This window comes from Coregonus lavaretus, assembly GCF_964263955.1.
Source record: "Coregonus lavaretus genome assembly, contig: HAP1_SCAFFOLD_785, whole genome shotgun sequence".
NCBI classification, from domain to species: Eukaryota; Metazoa; Chordata; class Actinopteri; order Salmoniformes; family Salmonidae; genus Coregonus; species Coregonus lavaretus.
Window position 1 is genome coordinate 124,418 of NW_028161714.1, and position 12,119 is coordinate 136,536.

The 12,119-nt window shown below is 47.8% G+C and overlaps 1 protein-coding gene across 1 annotated transcript in view; it reads right to left on the reverse strand.

Annotated features, from left to right (window-relative positions):
• Positions 1 to 12,119, reverse strand: part of LOC311120198 (progesterone-induced-blocking factor 1-like) — a 130,753-nt gene that overhangs the window by 110,087 nt on the left and 8,547 nt on the right. The window contains exons 6-8 of the mRNA XM_084194815.1: positions 12,008 to 12,116; positions 10,121 to 10,302; positions 2,936 to 3,061 (exon numbers count right to left, since the gene is read on the reverse strand). Of these exons, the coding sequence (XP_084050941.1) occupies positions 2,936 to 3,061; positions 10,121 to 10,302; positions 12,008 to 12,116 (417 nt within the window). The remainder of the gene's footprint in view (positions 1 to 2,935; positions 3,062 to 10,120; positions 10,303 to 12,007; positions 12,117 to 12,119) is intronic.

A 12,119-nucleotide genomic window follows, 5' to 3' on the forward strand; every position in this document is an offset into this window, starting at 1 on the left:
TTGAATCTTAGAATACATGTTCTGAGGAGAGTGCATTACTATATTTACAGAACAAACTCAGTGAAAGAGCCCCCCCCAGTGGACACAGCACTGTATTCAGAACAAGCAAGTGTGTTCTCTCTCTGGTCCATCTCTATAATCTCACCTGTTCTCTCTCTGGTCCATCTCTATAATCTCACCTGTTCTCTCTCTGGTCCATCTCTATAATCTCACCTGTTCTCTCTCTGGTCCATCTCTATAATCTCACCTGTTCTCTCTCTGGTCCATCTCTATAATCTCACCTGTTCTCTCTCTCTCTCTCTGGTCCATCTCTATAATCTCACCTGTTCTCTCTCTGGTCCATCTCTATAATCTCACCTGTTCTCTCTCTGGTCCATCTCTATAATCTCACCTGTTCTCTCTCTGGTCCATCTCTATAATATCACCTGTTCTCTCTCTGGTCCATCTCTATAATATCACCTGTTCTCTCTCTGGTCCATCTCTATAATCTCACCTGTTCTCTCTCTCTCTGGTCCATCTCTATAATCTCACCTGTTCTCTCTCTGGTCCATCTCTATAATCTCACCTGTTCTCTCTCTGGTCCATCTCTATAATCTCACCTGTTCTCTCTCTCTCTGGTCCATCTCTATAATCTCACCTGTTCTCTCTCTCTCTGGTCCATCTCTATAATCTCACCTGTTCTCTCTCTCTCTGGTCCATCTCTATAATCTCACAAGTTCTCTCTCTGGTCCATCTCTATAATCTCACCTGTTTTCTCTCTCTCTCTGGTCCATCTCTATAATCTCACCTGTTCTCTCTCTCTCTGGTCCATCTCTATAATCTCACCTGTTCTCTCTCTCTGGTCCATCTCTATAATCTCACCTGTTCTCTCTCTGGTCCATCTCTATAATATCACCTGTTCTCTCTCTGGTCCATCTCTATAATATCACCTGTTCTCTCTCTGGTCCATCTCTATAATCTCACCTGTTCTCTCTCTGGTCCAGCTCTATAATCTTACCTGTTCTCTCTCTCTCTGGTCCATCTCTATAATCTCACCTGTTCTCTCTCTGGTCCATCTCTATAATCTCACCTGTTCTCTCTCTCTCTGGTCCATCTCTATAATCTCACCTGTTCTCTCTTTCTCTGGTCCATCTCTATAATCTCACCTGTTCTCTCTCTCTCTGGTCCATCTCTATAATCTCACCTGTTCTCTCTCTGGTCCATCTCTATAATCTCACCTGTTCTCTCTCTGGTCCATCTCTATAATCTCACCTGTTCTCTCTCTGGTCCATCTCTATAATCTCACCTGTTCTCTCTCTCTCTCTCTGGTCCATCTCTATAATCTCACCTGTTCTCTCTCTGGTCCATCTCTATAATCTCACCTGTTCTCTCTCTGGTCCATCTCTATAATCTCACCTGTTCTCTCTCTGGTCCATCTCTATAATATCACCTGTTCTCTCTCTGGTCCATCTCTATAATATCACCTGTTCTCTCTCTGGTCCATCTCTATAATCTCACCTGTTCTCTCTCTCTCTGGTCCATCTCTATAATCTCACCTGTTCTCTCTCTGGTCCATCTCTATAATCTCACCTGTTCTCTCTCTGGTCCATCTCTATAATCTCACCTGTTCTCTCTCTCTCTGGTCCATCTCTATAATCTCACCTGTTCTCTCTCTCTCTGGTCCATCTCTATAATCTCACCTGTTCTCTCTCTCTCTGGTCCATCTCTATAATCTCACAAGTTCTCTCTCTGGTCCATCTCTATAATCTCACCTGTTTTCTCTCTCTCTCTGGTCCATCTCTATAATCTCACCTGTTCTCTCTCTCTCTGGTCCATCTCTATAATCTCACCTGTTCTCTCTCTCTGGTCCATCTCTATAATCTCACCTGTTCTCTCTCTGGTCCATCTCTATAATATCACCTGTTCTCTCTCTGGTCCATCTCTATAATATCACCTGTTCTCTCTCTGGTCCATCTCTATAATCTCACCTGTTCTCTCTCTGGTCCAGCTCTATAATCTTACCTGTTCTCTCTCTCTCTGGTCCATCTCTATAATCTCACCTGTTCTCTCTCTGGTCCATCTCTATAATCTCACCTGTTCTCTCTCTCTCTGGTCCATCTCTATAATCTCACCTGTTCTCTCTTTCTCTGGTCCATCTCTATAATCTCACCTGTTCTCTCTCTCTCTGGTCCATCTCTATAATCTCACCTGTTCTCTCTCTCTCTGGTCCATCTCTATAATCTCACCTGTTCTCTCTCTCTCTCTGGTCCATCTCTATAATCTCACCTGTTCTCTCTCTCTCTGGTCCATCTCTATAATCTCACCTGTTCTCTCTCTCTCTGGTCCATCTCTATAATCTCACCTGTTCTCTCTCTGGTCCATCTCTATAATCTCACCTGTTCTCTCTCTCTCTGGTCCATCTCTATAATCTCACCTGTTCTCCCTCTCTGGTACATCACTATAATCTCACCTGTTCTCTCTCTGGTCCATCTCTATAATCTCACCTGTTCTCTCTCTCTCTCTGGTCCATCTCTATAATCTCACCTGTTCTCTCTCTCTCTCTGGTCCATCTATATAATCTCACCTGTTCTCTCTCTCTCTGGTCCATCTCTATAATCTCACCTGTTCTCTCTCTCTCTGGTCCATCTCTATAATCTCACCAGTTCTCTCTCTCTCTGGTCCATCTCTATAATCTCACCTGTTCCCTCTCTCTCTCTGGTCCATCTCTATAATCTCACCTGTTCTCTCTCTGGTCCATCTCTATAATCTCACCTGTTCTCTCTCTGGTCCATCTCTATAATCTCACCTGTTCTCTCTCTCTCTGGTCCATCTCTATAATCTCACCTGTTCTCTCTCTGGTCCATCTCTATAATCTCACCTGTTCTCTCTCTCTCTGGTCCATCTCTATAATCTCACCTGTTCCCTCTCTCTCTCTGGTCCATCTCTATAATCTCACCTGTTCTCTCTCTCGTACATCTCCTTGGAGGTCCTCTGCAGGCTGTCGATCTCCTGGCTGGTCTTCAGACGAATGTTCTCCAGCTCCTCAGCAAGTTTATTCTCGTACTCTGTCTTGTAGTGGTCTCTGTGGAACAACCAGTATATTATATCATATTGTAGTGGTCTCTGTGGAACAACCAGTATATTATATCTTATTGGTCTCTGTGGAACAACCAGTATATCTTATTGGTCTCTGTGGAACAACCAGTATATTATATCTTATTGGTCTCTGTGGAACAACCAGTATATTATATCATATTGTAGTGGTCTCTGTGGAACAACCAGTATATTATATCATATTGTAGTGGTCTCTGTGGAACAACCAGTATATTATATCATATTGTAGTGGTCTCTGTGGAACAACCAGTATATTATATCATATTGGTCTCTGTGGAACAACCAGTATATTATATCATATTGTAATGGTCTCTGTGGAACAACCAGTATATTATATCTTATTGGTCTCTGTGGAACAACCAGTATATCTTATTGGTCTCTGTGGAACAACCAGTATATTATATCTTATTGTAGTGGTCTCTGTGGAACAACCAGTATATTATATCTTATTGGTCTCTGTGGAACAACCAGTATATTATATCATATTGTATTGGTCTCTGTGGAACAACCAGTATATTATATCTTATTGTAGTGGTCTCTGTGGAACAACCAGTATATTATATCATATTGGTCTCTGTGGAACAACCAGTATATTATATCTTATTGGTCTCTGTGGAACAACCAGTATATTATATCTTATTGGTCTCTGTGGAACAACCAGTATATTATATCTTATTGGTCTCTGTGGAACAACCAGTATATTATATCTTATTGGTCTCTGTGGAACAACCAGTATATTATATCATATTGTAGTGGTCTCTGTGGAGCAACCAGTATATTATATCATATTGGTCTCTGTGGAACAACCAGTATATCTTATTGGTCTCTGTGGAACAACCAGTATGTTATATCATATTGGTCTCTGTGGAACAACCAGTATATTATATCATATTGTAGTGGTCTCTGTGGAACAACCAGTATATTATATCATATTGGTCTCTGTGGAACAACCAGTATATCTTATTGGTCTCTGTGGAACAACCAGTATATTATATCATATTGGTCTCTGTGGAACAACCAGTATATTATATCATATTGTAGTGGTCTCTGTGGAACAACCAGTATATTATATCATATTGTAGTGGTCTCTGTGGAACAACCAGTATATTATATCATATTGTAGTGGTCTCTGTGGAACAACCAGTATATTATATCATATTGTAGTGGTCTCTGTGGAACAACCAGTATATTATATCTTATTGTATTGGTCTCTGTGGAACAACCAGTATATTCTATCTTATTGGTCTCTGTGGAACAACCAGTATATTATATCTTATTGTATTGGTCTCTGTGGAACAACCAGTATATTATATCATATTGTAATGTCTCGGAGCGGAACAGTTTTTAGATGCTAACATCAGGTCTTCATGTGGTTTACATTTTAAAGGAGGTTTATGAATTATGTTGCATAACACAGCCTAATACAAAATGAAAGCAGGTCCTTCAACCAAAACACACACTATATATACAGCAGGACGTCCTTCAACCAAAACACACACTATATATACAGCAGGACGTCCTTCAACCAAAACACACACTATATATATATACAGCAGGACGTCCTTCAACCAAAACACACACTATATATACAGCAGGACGTCCTTCAACCAAAACACACACTATATATACAGCAGGACGTCCTTCTACCAAAACACACACTATATACAGTGGGGAAAAATATTATTTAGTCAGCCAACAATTGTGCAGGTTCTCCCACTTAAAAAGATGAGAGAGGCCTGTAATTTTCATCATAGGTACACGTCAAATATGACAGACAAATAGAGAAAATAAAATCCAGAAAATCACATTGTAGGATTTTTTATTAATTTATTTGCAAATTATGGTGGAAAATAAGTATTTGGTCACCTACAAACAAGCAAGATTTCTGGCTCTCACAGACCTGTAACTTCTTCTTTAAGAGGCTCCTCTGTCCTCCACTCGTTACCTGTATTAAAGGCACCTGTTTGAACTTGTTATCAGTATAAAAGACACCTGTCCACAACCTCAAACAGTCACACTCCATACTCCACTATGGCCAAGACCAAAGAGCTGTCAAAGGACACCAGAAACAAAATTGTAGACCTGCACCAGGCTGGGAAGACTGAATCTGCAATAGGTAAGCAGCTTGGTTTGAAGAAATCAACTGTGGGAGCAATTATTAGGAAATGGAAGACATACAAGACCACTGATAATCTCCCTCGATCTGGGGCTCCACGCAAGATCTCACCCCGTGGGGTCAAAATGATCACAAGAACGGTGAGCAAAAATCCCAGAACCACACGGGGGGACCTAGTGAATGACCTGCAGAGAGCTGGGACCAAAGTAACAAAGCCTACCATCAGTAACACACTACACCGCCAGGGACTCAAATCCTGCAGTGCCAGACGTGTCCCCCTGCTTAAGCCAGTACATGTCCAGGCCCGTCTGAAGTTTGCTAGAGTGCATTTGGATGATCCAGAAGAGGATTGGGAGAATGTCATATGGTCAGATGTAACCAAAATATAACTTTTTGGTAAAAACTCAACTCGTCGTGTTTGGAGGACAAAGAATGCTGAGTTGCATCCAAAGAACACCATACCTACTGTGAAGCATCATGCTTTGGGGCTGTTTTTCTGCAAAGGGACCAGGACGACTGATCCGTGTAAAGGAAAGAATGAATGGGGCCATGTATCGTGAGATTTTGAGTGAAAACCTCCTTCCATCAGCAAGGGCATTGAAGATGAAACGTGGCTGGGTCTTTCAGCATGACAATGATCCCAAACACACCGCCCGGGCAACGAAGGAGTGGCTTCGTAAGAAGCATTTCAAGGTCCTGGAGTGGCCTAGCCAGTCTCCAGATCTCAACCCCATAGAAAATCTTTGGAGGGAGTTGAAAGTCCGTGTTGCCCAGCGACAGCCCCAAAACATCACTGCTCTAGAGGAGATCTGCATGGAGGAATGGCCCAAAATACCAGCAACAGTGTGTGAAAACCTTGTGAAGACTTACAGAAAACGTTTGACCTGTGTCATTGCCAACAAAGGGTATATAACAAAGTATTGAGAAACTTTTGTTATTGACCAAATACTTATTTTCCACCATAATTTGCAAATACATTCATAAAAAATCCTACAATGTGATTTTCTGGATTGTTTTTTCTAATTTTGTCTGTCATAGTTGACGTGTACCTATGATGAAAATTACAGGCCTCTCTCATATTTTTAAGTGGGAGAACTTGCACAATTGGTGGCTGACTAAATACTTTTTTCCCCCACTGTATATATACACAGCAGGACGTGGACACGCCTTCAAATGAGTGGATTCGCCTATTTCAGCCACACCCGTTGCTGACAGGTGTATAAAATCGAGCACACAGCCATGCAATCTCCATAGACAAACACTGGCAGTAGAATGGCCTTACTGAAGAGCTCAGTGACTTTCAACGCGGCACCGTCATAGAATGCCACCTTTCCAACAAGTCAGTTCGTCAAATTTCCGCCCTGCTAGAGCTGCCCCGGTCAACTGTAAGTGCTGTTATTGTAAAGTGGAAACGTCTAGGAGCAACAACGGCTCAGCCGCGAAGTGGTAGGACACACAAGCTCACAGAACGGGACCGCTGAGTGCTGAAGCGCGTAGCGAGTAAAAATCGTCTGTCCTCGGTTGCAACACTCGCTACCGAATTCCAAACTGCCTCTGGAAGCAACGTCAGCACAAGAACTGTTCATCGGGAGCGCCAAGAAATGGGTTTCCATGGCCAAGCAGCCGCACACAAGCCTAAGATCACCATGCACAATGCCAAGCGTTGGCTGGAGTGGTGTAAAGCTCACCGCCATTGGACTCTGGAGCAGTGGAAACGCGTTCTCTGGAGTGATGAATCACGCTTCACCATCTGGCAGTCTTATGGACTAATCTGGGTTTGGCGGAAGCCAGGAGAACGCTACCTGCCTGAATGCATAGTGCCAACTGTAAAGTTTGGTGGAGGAGGAATAATGGTCTGGGGCTGTTTTTCATGGTTCTGGCTAGGCCCCTTAGTTCCAGTGAAGGGAAATCTTAACGATACAGCATACAATGACATTCTAGACGATTCTGTGCTTTCAACTTTGTGGCAATAGTTGGGGAAGGCCTTTCCTGTTTCAGCATGACAATGCCCCCGTGTACAAAGCAAGGTCCATACAGAAATGGTTTGTCGAGATCGGTGTAGAAGAACTTGACTGGCCTGCACAGAGTCCTGACCTCAACCCCATCGAACACATTTCGGATGAATTGGAACACCGACTGTGAGCCAGGCCTAATCACCCAACATCAGTGCCCGACCTCACTAATGCTCTTGTGGCTGAATGGAAGCAAGTCCCTGCAGCAATGTTCCAACATCTAGTGGAAAGCCTTCCCAGAAGAGTGGAGGCTGTTATAGCAGCAAAGGGGGGACTAACTCCATCTGTTGGACGAGCAGATGTCCACATACTTTTGGTCAAGTAATGTATCATCAAGAAGGTTCCTAAGATGGTAAAGCACTTCTCCAGGCAGGCGTTGTGAGATCTGATCATCAGGACAGGGGACTGCAATACACACAGCTGAGCTGGAACGCACCCACAGGGCTGGCTAGCTTGGTCCAGCCCTTTGGGGGCGTTCCAGGTCGTCTGTACTGCACTCACACTGCCCAGTTTCAGGTGGTGATGGAGACCTCTTGACGGGTACCCACCTGGAAGCTATATATTTACCTTAGACATCCTCCCTGGCCCTCTGGGTTAGGATTAGGGAGGGGTACTGACATGGAAGGGTTAGGGTTAGGGAGGGGTACTGACCTAGAAGGGTTAGGGTTAGGGAGGGGTACTGACCTAGAAGGGTTAGGGAGGGGTACTGACCTAGAAGGGTTAGGGTTAGGGAGGGGTACTGACCTAGAAGGGTTAGGGTTAGGGAGGGGTACTGACCTAGAAGGGTTAGGGAGGGGTACTGACCTAGAAGGGTTAGGGAGGGGTACTGACCTAGAAGGGTTAGGGAGGGGTACTGACCTAGAAGGGTTAGGGAGGGGTACTGACCTAGAAGGGTTAGGGTTAGGGAGGGGTACTGACCTAGAAGGGTTAGGGTTAGGGAGGGGTACTGACCTAGAAGGGTTAGGGTTAGGGAGGGGTACTGACCTAGAAGGGTTAGGGAGGGGTACTGACCTAGAAGGGTTAGGGTTAGGGAGGGGTACTGACCTAGAAGGGTTAGGGTTAGGGAGGGGTACTGACCTAGAAGGGTTAGGGAGGGGTACTGACCTAGAAGGGTTAGGGAGGGGTACTGACCTAGAAGGGTTAGGGTTAGGGAGGGGTACTGACCTAGAAGGGTTAGGGTTAGGGAGGGGTACTGACCTAGAAGGGTTAGGGTTAGGGAGGGGTACTGACCTAGAAGGGTTAGGGAGGGGTACTGACCTAGAAGGGTTAGGGTTAGGGAGGGGTACTGACCTAGAAGGGTTAGGGTTAGGGAGGGGTACTGACCTAGAAGGGTTAGGGAGGGGTACTGACCTAGAAGGGTTAGGGTTAGGGAGGGGTACTGACCTAGAAGGGTTAGGGAGGGGTACTGACCTAGAAGGGTTACTGACCTGGAAGGGTTAGGGAGGGGTACTGACCTAGAAGGGTTAGGGAGGGGTACTGACCTAGAAGGGTTACTGACCTGGAAGGGTTAGGGAGGGGTACTGACCTAGAAGGGTTAGGGAGGGGTACTGACCTAGAAGGGTTAGGGTTAGGGAGGGGTACTGACCTAGAAGGGTTAGGGAGGGGTACTGACCTAGAAGGGTTAGGGAGGGGTACTGACCTAGAAGGGTTAGGGAGGGGCACTGACCTAGAAGGGTTAGGGAGGGGTACTGACCTAGAAGGGTTAGGGAGGGGTACTGACCTAGAAGGGTTAGGGAGGGGTACTGACCTGGAAGGGTTAGGGTTAGGGAGGGGTACTGACCTAGAAGGGTTAGGGAGGGGTACTGACCTAGAAGGGTTAGGGTTAGGGAGGGGTACTGACCTAGAAGGGTTAGGGTTAGGGAGGGGTACTGACCTAGAAGGGTTAGGGTTAGGGAGGGGTACTGACCTAGAAGGGTTAGGGAGGGGTACTGACCTAGAAGGGTTAGGGAGGGGTACTGACCTAGAAGGGTTAGGGAGGGGTACTGAATTAAAAGGGTTAGGGTTAGGGAGGGGTACTGACCTGGAAGGGTTAGGGAGGGGTACTGACCTAGAAGGGTTAGAGTTAAGGAGGGGTACTGACCTAGAAGGGTTAGGGAGGGGTACTGACCTAGAAGGGTTAGGGTTAGGGGGGGGTACTGACCTAGAAGGGTTAGGGAGGGGTACTGACCTAGAAGGGTTAGAGTTAAGGAGGGGTACTGACCTAGAAGGGTTAGGGAGGGGTACTGACCTAGAAGGGTTAGGGGGGGGGGGGGGGGGGGGGGGTACTGACCTAGAAGGGTTAGGGAGTGGTACTGACCTAGAAGGGTTAGGGTTAGGGAGGGGTACTGACCTGGAAGGGTTACGGTTAGGGAGGGGTACCGACCTAGAAGGGTTAGGGAGGGGTGCTGACCTAGAAGGGTTAGGGAGGGGTACTGACCTAGAAGGGTTAGGGAGGGGTACTGACCTAGAAGGGTTAGGGAGGGGTACTGACCTAGAAGGGTTAGGGAGGGGTACTGACCTAGAAGGGTTAGGGAGGGGTACTGACCTAGAATGGTTAGGGAGGGGTACTGACCTAGAAGGGTTAGGGTTAGGGAGGGGTACTGACCTAGAAGGGTTAGGGAGGGGTACTGACCTAGAAGGGTTAGGGAGGGGTACTGACCTAGAAGGGTTAGGGTTAGGGAGGGGTACTGACCTAGAAGGGTTAGGGTTAGGGAGGGGTACTGACCTGGAAGGGTTAGGGAGGGGTACTGACCTAGAAGGGTTAGGGAGGGGTACTGACCTAGAAGGGTTAGGGAGGGGTACTGACCTAGAAGGGTTAGGGAGGGGTACTGACCTAGAAGGGTTAGGGTTAGGGAGGGGTACTGACCTAGAAGGGTTAGGGAGGGGTACTGACCTAGAAGGGTTAGGGAGGGGTACTGACCTGGAAGCTACGTATTTGTCGTAGACCTCCTCCCTGGCCCTCTGGGTGTCGTCCAGCTGGGTGTGCAGCCTCTCTAAGCGGTCCTCCTGGTGGGCACAGCGGACATTCAGCTCCATGCTCTGTCTGTGAAGATACTCCTTATCCTTCTGGAGGAGGGTCACTGACTGCTGCAGAGTAGACACCTGGAGGACAGAGGGGTTAGGGTTAGGGAGGTGGTCTATCCTTCTGGAGGAGGGGTACTGACAGCTGCAGAGTAGACACCTGGAGGACAGAGGGGTTAGGGTTAGGGAGGTGGTCTATCCTTCTGGAGGAGGGGCACTGACTGCTGCAGAGTAGACACCTGGAGGACAGAGGGGTTAGGGTTAGGGAGGTGGTCTATCCTTCTGGAGGAGGGGCACTGACTGCTGCAGAGTAGACACCTGGAGGACAGAGGGGTTAGGGTTAGGAAGGTGGTCTATCCTTCTGGAGGAGGGGCACTGACACCTGGAGGACAGAGGGGTTAGGGTTAGGGAGGTGGTCTATCCTTCTGGAGGAGGGGCACTGACAGCTGCAGAGCAGACACCTGGAGGACAGAGGGGTTAGGGAGGTGGTCTATCCTTCTGGAGGAGGGGCACTGACAGCTGCAGAGTAGACACCTGGAGGACAGAGGGGTTAGGGAGGTGGTCTATCCTTCTGGAGGAGGGGTACTGACAGCTGCAGAGTAGACACCTGGAGGACAGAGGGGTTAGGGAGGTGGTCTATCCTTCTGGAGGAGGGGTACTGACAGCTGCAGAGTAGACACCTGGAGGACAGAGGGGTTAGGGTTAGGGAGGTGGTCTATCCTTCTGGAGGAGGGGCACTGACAGCTGCAGAGTAGACACCTGGAGGACAGAGGGGTTAGGGAGGTGGTCTATCCTTCTGGAGGAGGGGCACTGACAGCTGCAGAGTAGACACCTGGAGGACAGAGGGGTTAGGGAGGTGGTCTATCCTTCTGGAGGAGGGGTACTGACAGCTGCAGAGTAGACACCTGGAGGACAGAGGGGTTAGGGTTAGGGAGGTGGTCTATCCTTCTGGAGGAGGGGTACTGACAGCTGCAGAGTAGACACCTGGAGGACATAGGGGTTAGGGAGGTGGTCTATCCTTCTGGAGGAGGGGTACTGACAGCTGCAGAGTAGACACCTGGAGGACAGAGGGGTTAGGGTTAGGGAGGTGGTCTATCCTTCTGGAGGAGGGGCACTGACAGCTGCAGAGTAGACACCTGGAGGACAGAGGGGTTAGGGAGGTGGTCTATCCTTCTGGAGGAGGGGTACTGACAGCTGCAGAGTAGACACCTGGAGGACAGAGGGGTTAGGGAGGTGGTCTATCCTTCTGGAGGAGGGGTACTGACAGCTGCAGAGTAGACACCTGGAGGACAGAGGGGTTAGGGAGGTGGTCTATCCTTCTGGAGGAGGGGCACTGACAGCTGCAGAGTAGACACCTGGAGGACAGAGGGGTTAGGGAGGTGGTCTATCCTTCTGGAGGAGGGGTACTGACAGCTGCAGAGTAGACACCTGGAGGACAGAGGGGTTAGGGAGGTGGTCTATCCTTCTGGAGGAGGGGCACTGACAGCTGCAGAGTAGAAACCTGGAGGACAGAGGGGTTAGGGAGGTGGTCTATCCTTCTGGAGGAGGGGTACTGACAGCTGCAGAGTAGACACCTGGAGGACAGAGGGGTTAGGGTTAGGGAGGTGGTCTATCCTTCTGGAGGAGGGGCACTGACACCTGGAGGACATTTTCCATGACATGTTGTCCTTTAGCAGATGCTCTAATGCAGAGGGACCTCCAGCCAGTACCTTCCACTAAGGGGAGGTGAGACAAAAGCAACGGTAAGGTGCTGGGTAGCAGGTAGTAATCCAGGCTGGCGTCTAACCTCTTCACTCAGTTCGTTCCTCTCCCTGGTCTGGACGTTATGGTCGTTCTCCAACAGCTCCAGTCTCCTCCTCAACTCTCTCACCTCACACTCAAACGCGTCACGCTCACTG